The sequence below is a fragment of the Eulemur rufifrons genome, chromosome 11 (genome assembly GCF_041146395.1).
Source record: "Eulemur rufifrons isolate Redbay chromosome 11, OSU_ERuf_1, whole genome shotgun sequence".
Taxonomy (NCBI): Eukaryota; Metazoa; Chordata; class Mammalia; order Primates; family Lemuridae; genus Eulemur; species Eulemur rufifrons.
In genome coordinates this window covers 11,031,671-11,055,339 of record NC_090993.1, presented here as the reverse complement: position 1 = coordinate 11,055,339, position 23,669 = coordinate 11,031,671, and the positions used below count along the sequence as shown (strand labels likewise).

Here is a 23,669-nt window from a genome sequence, read left to right as displayed (position 1 = left end):
GGCTCTAAGAGGTTAAACAATGCTTTTTCAGGTGTGAAAAGCAAACCATGATTGAAAGGTGAAAGCTAAATAAAGTTCAGCATCTTTTTTTCCTTTTCAGTGGCTTAAACGAACTCTAATTGCACATATATGCTCTCCCCTGCATCACATTCTAAACTTTCCAGATCATCCAGTGCAGGTATGAAAATAGCCATTGGCCTTCTGGCCTCACGGTTGAAAGAAATCAGAGCCTAATTAAATTATTTTAAGCACACCACCTGGTTTTAACTGATTCCACATCATCTTTCTATATGCACTGGTTTTGATATGAATCTGCTCTCATGAGAGCTTCAGATATTCATTTTAGGTAATTATTTCAGTCACCCTTCCCCAAGGGGAGGTCAATATGGCATGGGGCAGGAGAGTGGAGTAAGGGTAAGATAATAAAATGAATACACCAAATGCAGATTTAGCAAGAAAAAGTGAACTTTTTCAAACCCAATTTCCTTAGTTACTTATTAATATTTTCAGGGAGAGGAAATATCCATGTTTTTGTGTTGTTTATAATATTTTCCCAAACAAAACCCTTGTTTCATGATGTCTAAAATGGTTAATGTCCGCTCTTCACAATATAATCATAATATTTTCTACTGAAAACTGAGAGTTACAGTTATTTAAAATTTTGGAAGATGTTCCATGTCCTTGTTGGTAGATGGCTTCAAAGAAATGCTCTGTTCTGTCATCCTACCAAATTGTTACTAATGGTGAACAGGTCCAGTTTGGGGTATACCCCACTAATACACCTTGTTTAGAGTTTTGTAAAATATGAATGAATGATACACATAACACCTAACTAATTCAATACACTGACAAGTGTACCCAGAGTACACTTCCCTTTCTTCAACTTTTTTCAATCTGCATCCAGACTTTTGTTTTTATTTTTATTTTTTAAGACACAGCGTCTCAGTCTGTCACTACTGATGCAATCACAGCTCACCTCAACCTTGAACACCTGGGTTCAAGCCATCAGCCTCAGCCTCCTGAGTAACTGGGAGTATAGGCACATCTCATGACACCTGGCTAATGTTTTTTTAAATTTTTTTGTAGAGGTGGGATCTCACTATGTTTCACTGGCTGGTCTAGAAATCCTGGCCTCAAGTGTTCCTTCTGCCTTGGCTTCCCAAAGTGTGGGTATTACAAGCCTAAGCCAGCCAATGCACTTGGCCTACATCCAGAATTTTGATTTAATAACTTCTCAAAGTTTATATCTTTTGAAATGACATTCTTTCTAAACTATAAATTACATTAAGCCTTTATTAACTTAATACAAATAAATTTCTCTAATGTTTTTTGGCTTTTAAGACAAAAAATTAAATTTCATCAATGTTACAGGAGCAATGTGGTAGGCATATAAAAATGAAACAAAAATTTTAGGCTCTATATACCAAAATAATTACATTCTGATTTTCTTATCCTTCCCTACATATTTCTTCAATGATATGACCATGTGTTTTGCTTTTCTCTTTCCTTTAACAACTTTTTCATTTTTCTGATTTAGCTGAGAAATGAAAAGGGGCAAATTATTTTCACTTCTCCTGGAGTAGGCAGACATAGTTTCTTGGTGCCTCTCCTCATTTCCCAGTGTAAGAATTTCCCATTGTATTCAGACAAGAGTGCTTAAACACAAAATAGACAATATAATCCCCAGAGTGAACATTATAACTGAAGAGCTATAGAGAAAATTTATTTTAAGAAGAGAAATTTCCATCGTTGACTAATTAAACTAAATGTTACAATGTGACCCAGAGATGTCAACTATTGTTTGTTGAGTTGTTAAACCTAAATGTGTGATTTATTTATTTAAATTTATAAGTTCCAAAGTTTGATTTAATTTTTAAAAACTTTAAAATATGAAGAAAAGTGCCATGAATTCGGAGATAAAACAAGTATATATATAACCATACTTAAAACATACAAAGTGTTAGAAATGTAGCGGATGACCCAATGTCTTACCTTCATCATGAATTTCTGTAGGGGCATAAGGAAAAGAGAGAAAACATTAAATATACATCATTTCAAAGGCATTAAAAATATCTCTTATTTATAAAAGACTCCATTATTATAAATAAACATAAAAAACACATTCACCGAGTTGTCGCAACAAAACTTAATTATCAACTACATGCTAGAGAAAAGCTGTAGCAAGCAAAACTCTTTTTAAAAATGTCTTTACATTAGTTCTCCCTTATTCTGTGAAAACATGCCACTCTAATAATGTGTGATTCAATTTACAACGTATCTAAGCACCAGCAAAAGATATAATCTTAAATCTATCCTCTGAAAATGTTTTTGGAAAAAAAAAAACTTTCACTTCATTTTATGCATAAAAATGCAGTGACATAAACAGCAACCCAGCTAATTTTAGTAGAAACAGTAGATTAGAAACAGGTAAGGTAGATTCTAAACTAATAAGCTGCAATAAGCTGCTCGTATTTCATGCAAAATAACAGTAAGCAATTTCTTAGACGATACATATTGTGAGAGGTGAATTTCAAAGAAAAATCACAAAACTTTTTTTTCTCTTAAAATGACACAGTCTCTTTTCAATTATAATAGCTCATTTTCTTCTTCTACAAAATATAATATGCGTGTGTGTGTGTGTGTGTGTGTGTACTTCTTCATTTTTCTTTAGACTCACAAAGTTTCTCTGACTTCTTATTCCTAGGAAAGGTACACAGATGAAAAAGAACTAAGAAGGAAAAAGGATGTATTTCCAAACTTGGGGCTGAATTTAGTTGTCAGGGCATGTCTAAGTCCCATAGAAAAAAGTTATGCATAGACACATTAGCTTTAAAGGAAGGTTTTCTAATATAGATAATTGTAAATATTTCTTTTTTTGCCTGAAACATACGTACATAGTATTATGTAAATGGAAACTCCATTGAGACTGATTTTTTTTAATTTTCAATATTATAATTTTAAGGGTAAATTGTAAAAAAACCCTTTTCATTTTTGGATCGGAAAATATAGGCTGTTTAGTTACATTTTTATAACTGATATCAATGGTAAATAATATCAGGAAACATTTTTCATGTTGAAAGTGACCAATCACAGACCTGCATGTGACTCACTAATGATCACTAAATGAAGGACTAGGCAAAATCATTTTTAAGCTTTAATTCAAAGAAACATAAAAATCTAACATTTTGTTGTAGCACATGGTTTATAATAGATACTTTCATGAGATGTGTTTTTCAAATTGAGCTAGGTCTTGGGGATTTTTTTTTTTTAAAAATGTTCTCAGCCTGATTTTGTCATTCATCAAAGCTGAAATGCTTTAAAATTGTAGTAGACAGAATAAAGAATGGTCAGTAGAGTTACTGAGGTCTGCTCTTCAGAATTTCTAAGTTGTATTTGACTGTGGGAACAGCCAGACATGGAGGAAAGTAATCTGTATATACAGTAAAATAGAAGGAATACTGCAAATTAGCAAATGATAAAATACCCATCTGTAGAATGAGAAACAACAGTAGATGCAACAGACAAACTTTATTCTCAAAAGATAATCAAGACCATGAATGATTATTTGTGGTATTAGCGGCATTACTGACATTAACCTTTTTTTTTTTTTTTTTTACAAATCATTTATTATTCAATTTTGCTTAAGTAGTAGATATTACCAAAGCTATAGCATCATGAGATATTCAAAAGGGATCATTTAAGGGTAAAGAAGAAAGCAAAACACATTAAAACAAAAAGGATGAATATATTATTTTAATTTCAGTGTAAATACTACTTACGTAAGACAAAAAGTAGCAAATGGAAAAAGAATAACAACAAAAAACTCTTTAAAAGTTGACATCAGGGAAAACAGAAAAAAGAAACATACATACGGATAAATATTGAAGAAAGTAGCCTCTTTAGGTGTGGAGAATATAATTTTTTGGTTACAATAATTTTACCAAAGAAATAATTATTTGATTGATTTCACTCATAAACATAAGAGCTAAAATTTCATTAGACAAAACAGAGTAGGGGATGACTACAAGGGCAATTACAAATTGCATGGATTCCACTTGCTTTCTGTCTAAGAATTTTTTTGGATGATGATCAATTTGCACAGAAATACAAAGAGGAAAATTTTAGTTCTTTATGGAAAAATTGCAAGTGGCAATAACTCAGTGTCCCGGGGTTAGATTAATTACTTCAGAATTGACAGGTCAGATGAAGCTCCAAATCCAAGCAAGAGCTGAGGGCAGAACCATCTACATACTACATTAACATGAAACCCAAGAAAAGAAACTGCTATGGTTACATTTTAACATATAGATGGCTCTGGGTGTCAAGTGGATGACAAAAAAAGCATAAATAGTCTTTGTCCTACAAGCATAAGTCACTCAATACAGCAGATCTGAAAGACCTGTGGGACTTTCTCAGCAAGTGCGAACAATTCTGAGTAGAAAAGCAAATAGCAATACCTTATTCTGAAAAAAGTTAACAAATATTGGACATCAACGGAATGCATAATTATATTTAATCTGTTATTGGTGCAAAAAAAGAAACAGTAATTCTGGTGATGTAGACCAGCTCCTCTATCATAATTATGTCTTTCATTTCAACTTTGATTTTTTTAATTGTTATTTCAGTTTAGTGAAAATTAATACTTCTAATGACCTGTCTTAGAAGTTTTCTAAAATTAATACTTCTAATAACCTATCTTAGAACCTTTAAAATAACCTTTATTGGAATGTCTCCTCAAAAATTATATAGATAAGGAATTAGCAAAAAAGCAAGAAACATTGGGGGGAGGCTTGTCATTAAAAAGAATTATCAAATGCAACAATCTGAGAAATTAGGAATTTAAGCTCAGAAGTTCTTCTAGCATGAAGTTTCCATTACAGAGGCAAAATATTCTACTCTGCATACAAAATGTCCAGCAAATTTAAGCCTTTTTTTGCCATCCTTTCCTCTCTATATATCAAGATGCTAGGATTCTTCATAATCATCCAACTGGTAACCTCTCCTTTGTGAGTAAATATCTAACAAACTTCATTACATTGGGAAGAGGAGAATTTATTTTACCACCCTAGACTTGGATTTGTAGGTAGCTATATTTGAATTAATGATGCGCCCAACAATTTTTAGGAGAAAAATGAAATTTAATATTAACAATTCTAAGTTCCAAGCATATGCCAATATATACTATCTAATAGCATTATGGGATATATATTTGTGAAAAACCTTAACTACTGTTCTTTTAATCAAAATATCCTATGGGAATGCTTAACTTTCTAGGGTTCCACTGCTGAAAATATCCAAGACCGACCCGATGAGATAGACATGTGGATTGTAGGCCCACAAAGCGTCTGAAAGAGGCTCACCTACCGGCCCGTGGAAGTGCAATTGTACACGTAATGATACATCCCAAAGAAATAATGACTATTATTGGCATCCACTTATCTGAGCATGCAGATATGTTTAAAAAGAATTCACTCTACTTTTTTTTTTTTTTTTTTTAGCGGATTTGTAGCAACTGGTATCTTTTTCAACCTATCAACAACTCTGTACAGACAGTATTTAAAAGGGATGCCTTCTCTTTTGAGTGTAATAGATTGGACGTATTTATATACTTATACTTTCTAGTTCTTCTTTAGACTGGTAAAGGAAAATAAATGATTCCAATAAGCTGCTGTAAGTCCTAACATGTTCGCTCGATGGGATACATGCTTATAAAGCACAGAGTTGCGTGAATGCCTAAAAAGTAGAAGAGCTCTCTAGGGCTCTCTTCTTTTCCCAGCTAGTCTCAATAGAGAATTTCTCTACATCAAAAAACAACAAACTGATCTCTACAGAGGACATGCGGATAATGATGACCTGAAGACGTGTAAAGCCAGTCCTGTATTCAGATCACCACCTACACGTAAAAAATTGCCTGTAGCAGAATATAGAAGATTCTGTGTATTTTTTAAAACAATTTCAAACATGAATGAACCTTGATAACATTAAAGCACTTCACAGACTCTCACATAATAGAAGCCACATGTAAAAACTCATTATTTTGTTAAGTAACTATTGGGTTCGGAACATTTGAAATGATTTTGTATTTTAACAATTACAATTCCATCAACGTATTTTTAAAAAGAGGAAGTATATGGGTAAGACATCATTCAGTCTATAGACAGCGCTTCCCAGACAGCAGTTTCGTCTGTTCCATCCTTTACTGTCCCCACCCCCACACCCAGGGCCCTCAGTCCTAGGCCTCTACACTGGGAACCCGTGCTGTAGGCTAGGGGAGGGCTGGGAGTGGAGTGGAGTAGATGGAAATAATAGTTATTTATAATTACCTGTTTAGCCAAGACTCAGAAATGTTATTCTCTTTTAATATATAAAGAGCAGCATTTGATGACTCAGTGGGCTACAATTAAACAAGTGCAGAGAGGCTCAAAGAGACATTGATGAATGGAGAGAGGGAAGGAGATGAAGGGAAGAAGGAAATTAGGAAGGAAAGGGGAGAAAAAGAGAAGGAGAAAGGAAGAGAAAGAAAGAGAGATAGACCTCTGATGAATTTATCCAGAATTATGTTATTAGAAAATTTATGAAGAAGCCATTTTCATTTCCATGTGTATCAAGTTTTATAAGGCTCCTAAAGGTCTTAATCTGGTGTTGTTAAATGCACTCTAGACAAGCGAGTGTAACAGATGTTAAGGCGGTACGCCTGCCTCAGAACAAAACAATGGCAAGAAGAGATGGTCCCCAACTTATGACAGTTTGACTTAGGATTTTTCAACTTTGGATCTTTTGACTTTATGATAGTCTGAAAGTGATATGCATTCAACAGGCATTGTACTTCTACTGATACAACTATTGTGTTTTTAATTTTCAGCACGGTATTCAATAAATTACATGAGATGTTCAACACCTTACTATAAAATAGGCTTTATGTTAGATGCCTTTGCCCAAGTGTAAGCTCATTTAAATGAGCTAAGCTTGTTTAAGGTAGGCTAGGCTAAGCTATGAGGTTCAGCAGGATAGGTGTACTGAATGCATTTTCAACTTAGGATATTTTCCACTTCTGATGGGTTTATGGAGATGTAACCCAGTTGTAAGTGGAGAAGCATCCATACGACCATATTCCAAAAGACACTGTTATACAAGCTACGCAGGGACACCAAAGGGGGTGGCTGCAAATCCGCACACTGCCCTTAGCTGACCCACCCACCTCAGTCTGTCAGAAGAGGCTGGAGAGCAAAGAGGTGGTTTCTTGGAGAGAGGTGCAGGTGGGCCTGGAGTCCCGCCTCCCTCCCGAGCTTGCCCTCAACTCAAGCCTAGTGAGGGTGGCTTCAGGGACACCCCTATTCCCGGGAGCTGGGACATTGTGGACTATCTGTCTGACTATGCCTGCAGAGTGAGAGGCAAGAGGCTGGCTAGAACCCCTCCAGGGCTGCAACCAGGAGGTGACTGCACTGCCAACATGCAGGTGGGGGCCGCACTAGACGGAGAGACAGAGCCAGCCTGGGACTGTCTCGGAGGCCACCAAGAGCTCACAGGAAAAGGAAGTCATCACCTCTGACCAGCTGGAGGAGAGGCCTTTGGCTGCAGCAGGAGAACCACAGGTCAGAGGTTTCTGGGGATGGGGGATCCCCCAAGGCACCTGCCAAGTGCCCACAAAGAAAATCAGCTTTCTATACCTGGCAAGCCTGAGGAATGAGACCATGACCAAAGATCTTTCCTGCCAACCTTCCTCTTTCCCACAGCACCTGAGAAGGGTAGGCACTCTGGGTACCACGTAGAGCATGAGGGACTCAGCAGGGTTAAGCGAGAAGCAACTTCCCACATGACCTTCCTTCCAGTCCTCCTGCATGGAGTGGCCCGGGCTAGCCCAGACAAGTTCACTTGAATTAAATTCAAGTTCGCCTAGTATACAGGACCGGGCATTTTCATTACTGAAAAGAGATTTGTATGACTTGAAGACTCTAGGGTGTTTCACTCTCTAAATCCAAGGTCATGGGATCCATTCTAATTTAACCCAAGGGGCAGAGGAAAAAGAGCCCCACAGACCATTTTGAATAGTCCTGAGTTAGGTGGGCAGGGGGTTAAATTATTTTCTGTTGCCCTTCAAGGTATACCTGTTACAGTACAATTCCAAACTTCTAATGGCCAAAGCATAAGATTTGAACTGTACAGGTCTTCAAAGAAAGAAATAGCTCAAGTCTAAAATTTACTGAGACACATATATACATATTGATCATTAGTGTTCTAAAACAAACCCAGCAGAATCATTTCATTATGTGATTTCTAATTGAATGTATATTCTGGCATCAAATGTTACATCATTAATATAATAGCAATATTTAAGAGTAAGGAAGGAGTATTCCAGATTCTCATCCAATAGACAGGGAGAGTATGGCTCACAAAGAACCTATATAAGATGATAAAGTTCATCTCTGGCAAAGAGAAGCCTCATGATTTTCAGCTCAGAAAATATCTGAGATATTTTCTCAGAACTAGAAGGTAACTTCTGTAAAGATTAATAAATAAACTTAATAAAAATAAATTTTGAGGTAAGAAATTATTATGGAAATAAAAGAACACAGTGGGGCAGATCAAAAATAACCAAATGCACAGAAAAACAAACGGGAATACTTTTAGACAATGGTGAAAAAGTGACTTCATTTGTTGACATATTCTATTTGCAAAAGAATTAAAAGCAGCTTGAGTGTTTGGTCAAGAAATACCCATTTGGATAATGCACGGAAATACTGCAATGGAAGTAGAGAGATGCAAAGATGGAAAAAGACACAAGGATGTGGTTTAGGATGCTGACAGTAGGGAGCAGGTGAAGAGAGGTATCAGACCTGTTCTGAGAAGTAAGCAGCTTCCCTTACCAAGACAAGAAAAATGTGGAGCTTAAATGAGAATTTTAACTATACACACACAGAGAGAAAGGCATGAAATTTCAAAAACAAGTAGTTGAAAAAAAATAGTTTAATTATGATGGGGTAGATAATGAATTTAAATTATTCCCAGGAATATACTACAGAAGTGGCAGCTCTCAAAGATCAATATGGGTTTCATCATCATGGAAATGATAACTTTAAAAAACAAAGGTTTTCTTGTCTATCAAGGGCTGAAAGAAAGTAAAGAGCAAAGAATCACAAGAAGCCAGGTGGGCACACAGTTGTTTGAGAAACGCTATTAAAAGGGCACTGAAAAGCTACTGGAAAGGTAGCAAAAGTCTCAAAATATTGCATCAAGAGAACTGGATCCCAAGACCAGGAAATGTCATTAAGATAAAATGAAGCCATCAGCTAAGTCAATCTTAAATGATTCATTCTATTAAGTCACAGAGCAAATGAAAACCAAGCACTTCAACAAAGAAAAGCTTCACTGTTTTACACTCTTGGGGGAAAAAAATGTGGAGTGAGGCTATCAGTCTTGGTGAGACTTAAATTTCCATCCAGAAACTTGTCGTATTAAGATTTGAAAGGGACCTTGGTGTAGTCCTTCTCTCTCTTTTTTCCCTGACAGATGAAGAACCTGAGATCAAGAGTAGTAATGTAACTTGTTCTTGTTTTACAACTTGTGACAATGCTGGCCCTCAGACTTAGCCTCCAAAATCCTGTAACTGCATTTTTCTACATGCTACAGTTATTCACCTTCACTTTTTAAGATTATAGAATATGTATAATTGCCTTTTTCTACAGTATATAGGAAAATGTAAGGGATAAAGCCATGGGATTTTGAGGTTAACTACTCAAGGTTTTTTTTGTTTGTTTTTTGGCAAAAGATACACAGTATTAATAACAAAAGCCATTCCCTTGGCCAGAATCATGTCATCATTACAAAACCAATTATTTTAAAACTATATGGTTCCAGGGATGGAGAGTATTTTAATACACCCCATTACAGATGAAGCAAAACCAGATACGTAAGTTTCTAATTAGAGACCTGTAAAATATTTGTTCATTACAACAGAGCAGTTAGTTTTCAACACTAATAATACAAGCCACACTAGGAAGCAAAATAAAAAGATTAGAGGCAACAGCAAACATGCATTTTTAGATCACAATTGCTTTGCAAACACATGGAAACACATACCCATTTTTCCACATCAACTTGCTGTGGAAAGAAAAAGCCAAAATAAATAACAAACAAACAAATAAATAAATACCTAGCAATGTTTCAATTACTGTCATTTAAATCAATTAAAATGTGGTCCTTGCACCAAAATCTACTTCCAATTTTAAAGGATAAGAAACAGTATTCAAACTTTTAATTAATAACATTTAATCTCATCAAACAAAAAAAATCTCAATTTAGTAATCAGAACTTCAAAGGCAATAGGCTAGAAATGCACTAAGTAAATGAAATAATGATAATCCAAAATATTCAAAAGCAAATGTGAACATTTACCTAATTCCAAAACATAAAAGGCCTCCCGATTTGGAAACTACTATTCTCCTCCAACTATAAAAATCTATTTAATTAAAAAGATCAATTTAGAGGCAGAGCATCTAACTATAACTTTCCTCATGATATTTAATGTAATATTTCTTTTATCCCAATCTTTCTAGAATTTCATAAAATTTCACAATATAAAAAAGGGTATGCCTTGGCAAATAATTCTGAAATTATATAGGAATCAAATTATTTTTAAAGTTGCATTTATTAATGTTAGTCTCATAATCATATGTGACTCTAACAAATACATAACTATAATTACATCCCTCTTGTTAACAGAACAAGCAAAAAGTCATAAGACAACAAAAACTACCTTCTACAATGTTCCAGATTACTACTAAATCAATCAGAATAAAAAATTTCAACATCAAGAGACATACTCAGTCTCAAAGGTAAGTTTCCATAACTCACCTTCCTTCTATAAAATGTGTCCTGTGAGAATTAAGGTTTGCTTCACACCCTTCATGTATTTATTTGTATTTTTTTTTCCTTAGAAAATTAAATTCATTAATCAGGTAAGAAGCTAATGCTACTTAGGCAGAAATCTTGGGCTATAGCTAAGCAGCTCTATGCCTTAGTAAGCAAACTCTTGGAAGGCAATATGCATAAACTACATCATACAGAGTGATTATTTTTAAAATGTTATAAAGTGATATTAAAAAATATCATCCTAAATAGATAGGTGGAATTTTCTGAAGCCCTGGTAAAGAGTATTTTGGCTTCTTTACTAATTTTTTAGTCTTCAGAAAAATCTCTTCAAAACCTAGCCCCTCTCCTTTGCATTTTAATAACTACTGTTATTACTATTTAAGAAAGAACACTTTACTCAATGGCAAAGCATGGCTTTTACTACAAATTTTTCAAGATATTTTACTATTACTCAATGTTTTCAAATTAAACATTAACCTACTAGAGTGATGGATTCATTTCTTTAGATTCCGGGGCAAAAGGAAGCAAAATAACCATGTCCAGCATAGTGTAGTTACCATGTACTTTTCGACCTCCAAAAGGACAAATTCTTATATTTATTCTATTCCAAGAAAAATAATTCAAGAAAATATGACATAATCTCCTTTTCATATTTATTGGGAAAACAGAATATGCCATATTTTAGTGATATCAATGATTATCAAAGACATTATATTATGCCATCATCACGTTCACATCTAAACATAGACAATTCACACACACACACGCACACACACACACGCACACACACACAGACATACTTGCATAGTGCTGTGGGATTTTTCCGGAAGAAAGAATTTGTAATCAAGACTCATAGTTACTAGTATCTGTAATAGAAGCTTTTTAATGATCTATATTACAATAAAGAAACACAATTCCTCAAGTAGCAAGAATTAGTAGCAACAATGTAACAGACTGAATATCCAAAGAAAGGCTTTAGCAACAGCACGTGCTGGGGGTGATTATCAGCTAGACACACAACACAAGACAAATGGTCCACAGGGTTAAAAGACTAAAGTACAATAAAGTTGTAATTATGCATAAGCGATGCAGAACGATTTCATGACACGTCTCTTATAAATGTTAAGAAGAATCATTTAATTGAACTCCTGCAAACAGTGGAGAATGATTTATATGAAGCTAATCAAGGAAAAGAAATATAAGATTCACAATACACTTGACCAATTTTAGTATTTAAACAATTACCAAATCCATAAAACATAAGACAAATGAACATTTCTTCCAATAACTTATCTAAGTATGTGAGATGTTAAAGCAATATATTGATTCCATTACTTTAGAAAAAATAAATATGTTAATATCTTTAGGAAATTACATTAAGTATATCATATTAATGCTAATAAAAAGGGCAAATTCATTTTTAAAATAAAAATAAAGTTTTGTTTCCCTTAGAAGAAATAACAATCTTTTAAATGCCAACTTGATTTAGCAGAGAGGACATAAGAGTTCAGTATAAAAGTAATTAATTCTATCATTATTTGAAAAGTGGATAATTCATATGACCTCTCTATTTTTATATTCATATTTTATTTACAAATTTAGGGCATATAAACATGAAATATTCCATAACCTTTAAAAAAAGTTTGGTTGCTTATTTCAAATTGCTTAATTTTGTTTTACTGTTTAAGATGAAGAAATCTATTATCGTTAAATCTATAGGTCACATATTAAGTAGTGACTATGTGCCAGGCTTTAAGCTACACCCTTTACATATAATCTTGTTGTCTGCATTTTACATGTGAGGAAACAAATGACATATAAAGGTTTTACAAATCTTCAACAATGACAACAACAAAATGTCACAGAGCTCCTAAATGATGAAACTGGCCTTGAAACTGTGTCTCTTACCCAATGTATACTAAATCCATGATATACCATCCTTTTCTCTTTTGTTTCAGATTTTTAATCTGCATTTAAGGTGGAACTGCTCAATAGCCCATTTTTTATGATCAGTGCCATCCAATAAGATGTATTAACAAGATAACAAACAGATAAGAAAATAGTAAAATGCACCTACAGATTCTTACAATGTCAAATGTGTGATTTAGTTTCAGGTGTTCAAATAGCATGGCTTTTTTCTGCACAGATACATTTATAGGTAATTATGTTACAATAATAAGACATCCATCATGAATTTAAAGTTTTTATATTAAAGCATAAGAAAAGTAATTAAAATATTTAATCCATGCCTACAATCTATTACCCAGCTATTAAATTTTTTTAAGTCATAAATTAAAGAAAAGTGGAAAACAAAAAAACTACTGTACCCTACAAATAACACTCCACCTATATGTTATTTATGATAAGACTGGGGGAAGGGACTTGAAAAATTTGCGCACTGTGTCCCAGATATTGAAATATATTCAAGTCATTTAGGTTTTTTTAAATAAATTATGATTTGGACATGTCATATTCTTATTGACTACAACAGATACAGAAAGACATATAAGTCATGAATGTATAGCTTTCTAAAATTTACTAAGTAAACAAACCCATGTAATCAGTATCCAGATTTAAAAATAGATAGTACCTACGACCTAGAGGCTGTCTTCACATCCTCCAAAGGTAACCATTGCTTTTAACCATTGATTAGTTCTGCCTTTTCTGATTTTGGATAAAAGAGTATGTTCTCTTTCGTATTAGCTTCCTTAGTCAACATTAAGTTCGTAAGATTCATCATGCTGTGCATGAAGTAGTAGTTAATTCAATTTTACTCCTTACAATAACGCATTGTATGAATATGTCACAATTTATCCATTTAATTCCTAACAAACATTAGAGTTAATTCCAATTTGTGGCTATTACAAATAATTTTGTGATGAACATTCTTGCACATGTTTATAGTAAGTAAGTAACATGACCACATTTCTATTGGGTATGCACCAGGAGTGGAATTATTGGGTCATGGATGCCTAAATTAGTTACATTAGATACTGCCAAACAGTTTCCAAAGTGGTTGTGTAAGTTTACACTCTTAAAGAAAAGAACAAAGTTGCAGTCTTTGGCTACCAGATGTCAAGAATTATTTTAATTTTACTGTTATATAAGATAGTTTGGTATTAGCACAAAGATAGAAAAATAGGCCAGAATATAATGGAGTTCATAAATAGATCCACACGTTAGTCACTTAACACGTTAGTAGGGACAATACAGTGCAGTAGGGAAAGGATTATCTATTTATAAATGGTACTGGGTCCATTGGATAGCTGTATGGGGTGGGGGGGACAAATCTTGACTCCCTCCCCACCATCATACACAAAAAATCAGTGTATGAGTTTCACTTGCTTTACATACTCACCAACACTTGGTCTAACTATTAATGGTCTTTTTAATTTTAGCTATTCTGCTGGGTGTGTAGTAGTATCTCATTGCAGTTTCAATCTACATTTCCCTGATGCCTACTGAGATGAAGCACTTTTTCACATGCTGGACATTTAAAGACTCACTGTTAAGAAGTATTTGCTCAGATGTTTTACCCATTTTTCATATATTAGGTTGTCATTTTTTCTTCCTGACTTCCTGACTTCCTCAGAGTTCTTCGTATTTTTCAAGTATGAGATCCTTTGTCATATACACATTGCAAATACCTACTCCCAGTCTGCGTCTCGCCTTCTCAGTCTCCTAATGGCAAACTTTGATGAACACAGTCAATCTTAATTGTAATACAATTTATCAACCACGCCCTTCATGCTTGTGTTGTTTTGCCATGAAGAGAGACTCCTGCACTATTTCCTAGAAAATTTATTATTTTAACTTTCACCTGACAGCTACAACCCACCTGGTATTGATTTTTTGTGTATGATGGTGGGGAGGGAGTCAAGATTTGTCCCCCCCACCCCATACAGCTATCCAATGGACCCAGTACCATTTATAAATAGATAATCCTTTCCCTACTGCACTGTATTGTCCCTACTAATGTGTTAAGTGACTAACGTGTGGATCTATTTATGAACTCCATTATATTCTGGCCTATTTTTCTATCTTTGTGCTAATACCAAACTATCTTATATAACAGTAAAATTAAAATAATTCTTGACATCTGGTAGCCAAAGACTGCAACTTTGTTCTTTTCTTTAAAATTGTATTTGCTACTATTGCCCTTCTTCATGTCCCATAATGTTTAGAATCGGTTTTATCAACTTTCACGCACACAGAAAGAAACCCTGCTGGGATTTTGATGGAGACTGCGTTGATCTACCCATCAATTTGGAGAGAACCGCCATCTTTGCATATTGAGCCTCCAGATGTATGAACATTGTATATTTCTCCTATTTTTTTTAGGTCATCTTTATTTCTCTCAAAATGTTTTCCAATTTTCTGTGTAAAGGAATGCACATCTTTCATCAGAATTATTCATAGGTATATGGTATTTTACTATACAAATATAAGTAGACTCATTTACAAATTTTTATTTTGTAATTAATTTTTACTAGTATAGAAGAGTATAACTGAATAACTTATATTGAGCAGTGATTTGTTAAACTCATATTTTAATTGTACGAGTGCCTACTTTTACCACCTTTACTAAACATTGTCCTGGAAGAATTCAAAATTTCACCAAGTTTCCATTTCATAGACACTTTTTGTCAATTTAAGGAAATTTCCTGACATTAATAACTTACTGATATTACAATGAATGGATATTTAATTTTTAAAAATGTTTTCATGGTATCTGTTAAATATATAATTTTTTTTCATTCTCTTAATGTGGTAAGATACTTAATTACTTTTGTAAATACATTAATTGGTTTTTGAATGTCAACTTGGTTGTAATAGGCTATCAATTTGATATATCAATGGATTTGATGTGCTAATATTTTGTGGAGGATTCTGCATCTGTGTCCATGGTGGATATTAGTCTTTAGCTTCTTTTCTTGCAGGGTCTTCATCATTGTTTAGAATCAGGGTTATGTTAGGCTGATTCTAAAATCAGCTGGGAAGTATTCTGAAAGAGTTTAAAATTGGTATTATTGCTTCCTTAAATGTTTGATAGAATTCACCAGTAAGGCTGTCTGGGCCTGGACTTCTTTGTGGTAAGACTTTTAATTACCAATTCATTTTCTTTAATAGAGTTAAGACAGTTCAATATTTCCCATTTCTAGTGTTGGGGTTGGTAAACGGTATTTTTCTAGGAAATTTCAGATTCATTGCAATAAAGTTATTCACAATATCATCTTACTATCTTTTAATTGTTTGGAGGTTCTGTCTGCAGTGACTTCCTATTTTCATTCCTAATATTGTTAATTTTATGTTCTCTTTTTTGTCTTGCTCAGTCTTGCTAAGAGTTCATCCATTTTATTAGTCTTTTCAAAGAACCAACTGTTGGCTTTCATAATGTGTTTCTATTTCATAAATTTTGTTCTTTATTATGTCTTCTTTCTACATTTTTCAGTTTAATATTTTCTTTTTGTTGTCTTCTTGAGATATTTAGATAATTGATTATTCAGTCCTTAGATATTTAGGGTCAAAAATTTCCCTCTAAACAGTTTTAACTGTATCCATGGCTTTAGGTATGTCTCATTTTTCCTATTATTATCCAATTTTAAATGTTTCATAATATTTCATTGTAACTAACTCTTTCATAAACTTATGGATTTTCAATTTATCTTGTTATTGATTTCTAGCTTAATTCCATGATGATCAAAGAATACACTCAAATTATGTCAAACCTTTGAATTTTGTTTATACTTGCTCCATAATTAGTTTTGGTAAATGCTCCATCTGCACTTAAAATAAATGTGGACTTTCTCAGCATCTGGTGCAGTATTCTGCATGTGATTTTATCTATGTCAATTAATCATGCTGTTAAGATTTCTATATCCTTATTTATCTGTCTGATTATTATAACAGATAGAGAGGGATGTGGTCTTATACACTGACTGATGATGGGTGGACTTATCTTTATAATTGTGTCATTTTTTTGTTTTTGTAAGTTTGAAAGCTATATCATTAGATTCATATAAATTCAGAATTATTCTATTTTTCTTGTAAACTAACTCTTTAATCTTAATGCAATGTACATCTTTATTTCTAGCAATACTTTTTGCCCTAAATTCTTTCTCAGATATTAATATAATTATACCAGCTTTCCTTTGATTCAACTTTGCCATATATGTAACTTTGCCACCATGTGATTTTTACCCCTTCTATAAACTAGTCTTTTTATATAGAAAATATGGATTGTCAAAAATTTATTTTGAGTTTTTAGAAAAATAGGTATTAACACATACAATCAGTTAATTTCAATTTACAGTTTCTTTTGCTCTCAATATAAAGGTTTTTTTTCCTGATTGTAATACAAAGTATGTTTCTAGTAAACAGCTTATAATTGCTAGTATTGTTTAATCAAGTCTGACAATCCATGAATTTTAACTGGTGTATTTTAGTCCATTTACATTTAGTTTTGTTATTGAAATATGAGTTTATATTTACCATCTCATTATTTGTATTCTATTGGTCTGTTGTTCTATTTACCTAACTTTATTGAAATATAATTTATATCCCAGAAAGTTCATCTATTTAGAGTATACAATTTCAATGTTTTTTTAATATATTTGAAGTTGTGAACCATTATTATAATCTAATTTGAGAACAGACTCAGCGTCATATGTTCTTATTTCATTTCTCTCCTTTCTTCCTTCTTTTACATTAATCAAATATTTTGATATTCCATTTTCTTTCTGGAAGGCTATGGTTATACTTCAGTATTATTTTAGTTAGTACTCTAGAGATTACATATAAATCCATGACATCTAATAATATAATACAAATTAGTAACTTTATCATGTTGCAGAAAAAGTTAAGACCTTAGAACATGTTTAAAAATTTCACACTCTACCACCTTCTATGTTATTATTTTTGTGGATTTTAATTGCACATATATTTTAAATCCCATATGGCCATAATATAATTATTCTGTATAAGTAGCATTAACTCACATTTGACCACATATTACTCTTGGTCTTCTTTTCTTCCTGCATATACTTTTCCCAATCTGGTATCATTTCCCTTCTGCCTAAAGAACTCAGTCTCCTACCTTTAAATTATCTCATTTTTTGTTTGTCTGGAAATGTCTTTATTTCACGTTAACTTTTAAAGGATATTTTATCTGACTAGAATACAGGGTTGGCGATTATTTTTCCTCACAACATTAAAGATATCCTGCCTTTCTCATCCGGCTCACATTTTTCTGTTGTGATATCAGATACTAGTCTCATTATGGCTTTTTTATTTTTTTCCCTCCTCCATTTGCTTTTAAATTTTTTTCCTTTTTCTGGCTTTTAAGTAATTTTACTATGGTACACCAATGCATGGTTTTATATCTGTTACTCTTTCATAGGATTGATAGTGCTTCTTGAATCTGTGAAGTAATGTATCTCATTAATTTTGAAAAATTATGCACTATTTTATCTTCCAATATTGCTTATACCACAGTTTCGGAATCCAGTCACTTGTATGTTGAATGAATTTTATTACTACATCTAATGTAACTCTTATGATTTTTTTCCTTATTTTCCATGTTCTTCTCTCTGTATGTCTCAGTCTGGATATTTTCAACTGACCTATTTCCCAATTCATGAATTTTTTCTTCAGCTATTCCTTAGCTCCTATTCGCCTGATCTATTTAGTTCTTACTATTATTGTGTTTTCGAGTATTCGAACTTCCATTTTATTTTTCATTGTATATTCCACAATTAGTTTATAACTGATTATTTCAATGTCTGGATCACTTATGGGTCTATTTCTATTGTCAGTTTTTTTTTTTTTTCCTCTTGGTCCTGATTCTTTATATGCATAACATTTTAAACTACACTTTGAATATTATATATCAAAATCTGTATACAGCTGGATATTTCTTCCTCCACAGAGGATGTACCTATGGCTGGCCACTAGATCATGGGCAGATTACTTCGACCCAATTTGGGCTGAGTAACTGAAGGTTAGATTTCAGACTTAGTAGGACTCAACCTACCTCTAGTTTATCCCCTCTCCTAGTGGGTAAAATTTCAAAAAGTCCCAACTGACAGCCTAGAATAATTAGCAGGGCCTCTACTCCTTAACAACCACTGAAATACAATTTTTTGCCTCCTTAGCACAAGATTAGACTAACAAGACATGATTCGCATTGTTTCATAAAATCAGTAGTCACATATTATTATACTGTTGAGCTTTTCATTTGCTTTCTGCTAAGCTTCTTAGCTTGTTTCCCAGCACAGTTTAAAAAGAGAAAAATGTTCCCCTTAAAGGGGAAAACATTCTCAAAGCGTAAGTCTTATTTATCTCTGTTTCCTTTTTCTTTAAGATCTTGTATCTTCCAATTCTGCCTACCTTGGCGGGCCTAAGACTACATAAATTTTGAAGGCTTTTCTGCCTTCCTCTGTGCCCACATTAATACTCATTAAATGCCCCAGAGGGAAAAGTGGTATAAAGAATGTTAGACCCGCCACAATGCAGTTCTCTAACCTCTGGGATTTTGGTCCCCTCAAGTCCTAGCTACTGCAGAAGTTTCCATTGCCCTCAAACAGATTTATTTTGTAATTTAATATCTTTTAATTCAATCCTCTTAATTAAATCCTTTTAAAACTTTTCTAGTTTGGGGAAGTTTGTTTTTTGTTTGGTTGTTTTTGTTTTCCTACTTCCCACAGTCTACTACAACCCCAAAACGGAACTATTAAACTTCTTCTCTAAAGTTTTCAAACAAGGTCTGATCCAAACAATAAAAGAGTCAAAGCAATTTAAAGTGACATTGTTTTTGGCCTAGATGTTTTCTTCCCGACAAAAACCAAACGTGTAATAGATTCCTTGGTGCCTAGTGATTTGTTAAATATGTGGCCAAACTGCCATTAACAAAGAATTCAATGAAACCCACATTATGTACTTTTATGAAAATGTTAGCATTTAGATAGGTCAATTTCAACAAGCAATGAGTTATTCCTTAAAAATGGAAGGGAAAAGAAACTAATACTTATTGAGAACCTACTATCATAGGTATTGTGCAAGGTACTTTTATATTTGCTTTCTCTCCTAAAACTCTCAGCCTCATTAGTTAGCAAGAATGTTTTTTTTTTCTTTCTCTTTTTTATTTTGATATGTGTTTACAAATAACACAATCACAGATTCACTGAACCTCAAACTGAGGTATCTACCTAAATGCTCCCAGGAGGAGCTCAAGTAATTTTAAACTGGAACATACAAGTACTGAATTAGGACAAACAGACATGGTATTAATGTTGGTGAAATTAAAAATAAGAATAAAAGCATCTCTCCATACTGCAATATTGTATGTGATTCGTACTTTAACTGCCTGCAGTTAAAGCGCAAAGTCCTTTCTGCCATCAGTTTGAGAAAGAAATTTACCATAAACTTAATTAGGCAAATGAAGTCACAAAAGTCCAGTAATTCACTGAATTATACGTTAGCCCGATTTCCTGGCTTTACTCTGGTTTTCTCTTAATCAGGCAGAACTCTCCTATTTTCTTCAGATCTGTCAAACAATGAAGTAGACTTCCACAGTATAATAAACTCAGCAACCTCACACACTAACACACATACAATTTAATTCAAAGAAAGGGTTTAGAGTTTTAATTCAGAAGTTTAAATTATTTCTTTTAAAATTCAAACTAGGTAATAAAGAACTAAGATCTACTGCTTCCTAAATTATCCCTACTTTAGAATCGAAACGGTTCCTGTAATACAACTTAAATGCTTTCGGAATTTGTTCAAATCCTCAGAATATGTGCACTTTCTAACTCAAAATTACCAATACCTCCTTTTCTCTAAGCACATAATATGTTTCAATGGCTCTTGTATAAACCTTAATGTTAACAAATGTAAGTGGATGGGTGCTAAGTAAATAATAGGACAGATCTCTTCCATGGAGGCTACTTATCAGAATTACTAAGTTAAATTAATACTACAGGTAATTTCATCTGGGAGAATAAATAGTTAAGAAGGGCATGAACAATTTAGTGGGGGGAGAATCAATGAGGTGGGACTAGCCTTATTAAAATACAGGGATTAAATCAGCATTGCTAGACATAATGACACACAGACTTTGTCACAGAATATTTAGGTTAGAGTACCACTTCTCGAAATGTGTATGAATTTAATGTATGATTAAAAAGTCATCACAATAAATGTAGGGAAGGGAATCATCAGTCATGGATAATGATGGCACTTTTACTTAGTTGTTGGCAAAAACTCAACTTAAATGCTAATCTTAAACTCTAGCTAGATTTAGTATGAATAATAATTAACTCCATATAAAAATAAAGTCTTAAATTTTACATCCATTTCCTAGGAAAAATTAGTGGCTGCAAAGACGAATACAGTGATTTTTTTTTTTTAATTTTTTTTATTTCGGCCTATCACGGGGGTACAAATGTTTAGGTTACGTATATTGCCCTTGCCCCACCTAATGAATGTTATTACTATATGTGCACTTAAGTGTTGATTATCTTTTTGAAATGCTAACAATTCAGTTCAATCCCAATCAAAATCCCAGCAAGTTATTTTGTGGATTTTGACAAACTGATCCTAAAATTTACATAGGAAGGCAAAAGACCTAGAATAACAAACACAATATTGGAGAAGAACAAAGTCAGAAGACTGACATGATGTGACTTTGAGACTTACCTTAAGGCAATAGTAATCAAGACAGTACGGTGTTGGTTAAATAAATAAATAGATCAATGGAACAGAATAGAGAGCCCAGAAATAGATCCACACAAATATAGTCAACTGATCTTTGATAAAAGAACAAAAGCAATACAAAGGAAAAGGGATAGTCTTTTCAACAGAGAGTGCTGGAACAACTGGACACCCTTGTGTAAAAAAATAAATAAAAAGTGTATCTAGATACTGATCCTAAACCCTTCACAAAAATTAACTCAAAATGGATCATAGACTTTAATGTAACACACAAAACTATAAAACTTCTGAAAGATAACATAAGAGAAAATCTGGGTAACCTTGGGTTTGGCAATGACTTTTTGCACATAACACCACAGCCATGATTCATGAAAGAAAAACTGATAAACTGGGCTTTGTTAAAATTAAAAACTTCTCTGTGAAAGACACTTTTAACTGAAAAAAGAGATAAGCTACAACTGGGAGAAAATCTTTTCAAAACACTTATTTGATAAAGGACTGGTATCCAGAATACACAAAGAATTCTTAAAACTCAACAATAAGAAAACAAACAACCTGATTAAAAACTAGGCTAAAGATCTGAACAGACACGTCACCAGAGAAGACATACAGATGGCTACTAAGCATATGAAAAGATGATCCACATCATATATCATCAGGAAGTTGCAAGTTTAAGCAACAAGGAGGTAACAAAATACACCTATTACAATGGCCAAAATCTACAACAGTGACAACATCAAATGCTAGTGAGGATATAGAACAACAGGAACTCTCATTCACTGCTGGTAGGAACACAACACAGTACAGCCATTTTGAAAGACAGTCTGACAGTTTCTTACAAAACTAAACATACTCTTACCATATGATCTAACATATGATCACACTCCTTGGTATTTAACCAAAGGAGTTGAAAATGTATGTGCACACAAAAGCTTGCACAAGAGTTTAAAGCAGCTTCATCCTTAATAGCCAAAACATGGTAGTAAGCAACCAAGATGTCCTTCGACAAGTGAATGAACAAATTGTGGTGCACACACACAACAGAACGGTATTCAGTGAATAAAAAGAAATGAGCTATCAAGCCATGAACAGACAAGGTACAAGATGCTAGTAACAGGGAAAGTTGGGGTGGTCGGGAGGGTTTATGGGAGCTCTCTGCACTTTCCAAACAATTTTCTGTAAACCTAAAACTGTTTTAAAAACTTCAGTGAAATAAAAACATTTTCAGACATTGGAAAAAAGACAGATTCTAATATAAAGAAAGTAAATAGGCCGGGCGCGGTGGCTCACGCCTGTAATCCTAGCACTCTGGGAGGCCGAGGTGGGTGGATCGCTTGAGCTCAGGAGTTTGAGACCAGCCTGAGCAAGAGCGAGACCCCATCTCTACTAAAAATAGAAAGAAATTATACAGACAACTAAAAATATATACATAAAAAATTAGCCAGGCATGGTGGCACATGCCTGTAGTCCCAGCTACTTGGGAGGCTGAGGCAGGAGGACTGCTTGAGCCCAGGAGTTTGAGGTTGCTGTGAGCGAGGCTGTCGCCACAGCACTCTAGCCTGGGCAACAGGGTGAGACTCTGTCTCAAAAAAAATAAATAAATAAAGTACATATAATACATACCAAATAACTATTATATAATATGAGAGAAAAACTAAGCAAACTTAGAAACTCAGTGATCAGGGACTCCATGAGTAGAAATATCACTTCTGGCTGAGAGGATCATGAAAGGATTCAAGGCCAACACCCTTGGGCATGTGCAGAGAAGGATGGGGTGAACTTTTGAAAGGCTCAGAATTCTAGGTTGAGGAATTAGTGTGGCAAGAATATGAGAATATATCCCTGGAGAAAACGGAGCATATTCAGGGAGTGAGTCCAGTTTGGATAGAGAGTGGACAGTATGAAGAACTAACCAAACCTACAAATAGAGAAAGACTAAAGCTTTAAATTTTTTCATAAGAACTGAGGTCACATGACAATGATTAAATGAGGAACAACGTCCTCAAGGGACAGTTGTGCAACAGCCACAGGCAAGTCAAAGACCTAAGAAGACACAATTCAAGACAGCCTTTGTCAAAACACCCAGGGGG

The 23,669-nt window shown here is 33.7% G+C and overlaps 1 protein-coding gene across 1 annotated transcript in view; it reads right to left on the bottom strand.

Annotated features, from left to right (window-relative positions):
• The window catches only part of RYR2 (ryanodine receptor 2), a 467,985-nt gene that overhangs the window by 344,281 nt on the left and 100,035 nt on the right, over nt 1–23,669 (bottom strand). The window contains exons 4-5 of the mRNA XM_069484586.1: nt 10,078–10,098; nt 1,993–2,007 (exon numbers count right to left, since the gene is read on the bottom strand). Of these exons, the coding sequence (XP_069340687.1) occupies nt 1,993–2,007; nt 10,078–10,098 (36 nt within the window). The remainder of the gene's footprint in view (nt 1–1,992; nt 2,008–10,077; nt 10,099–23,669) is intronic.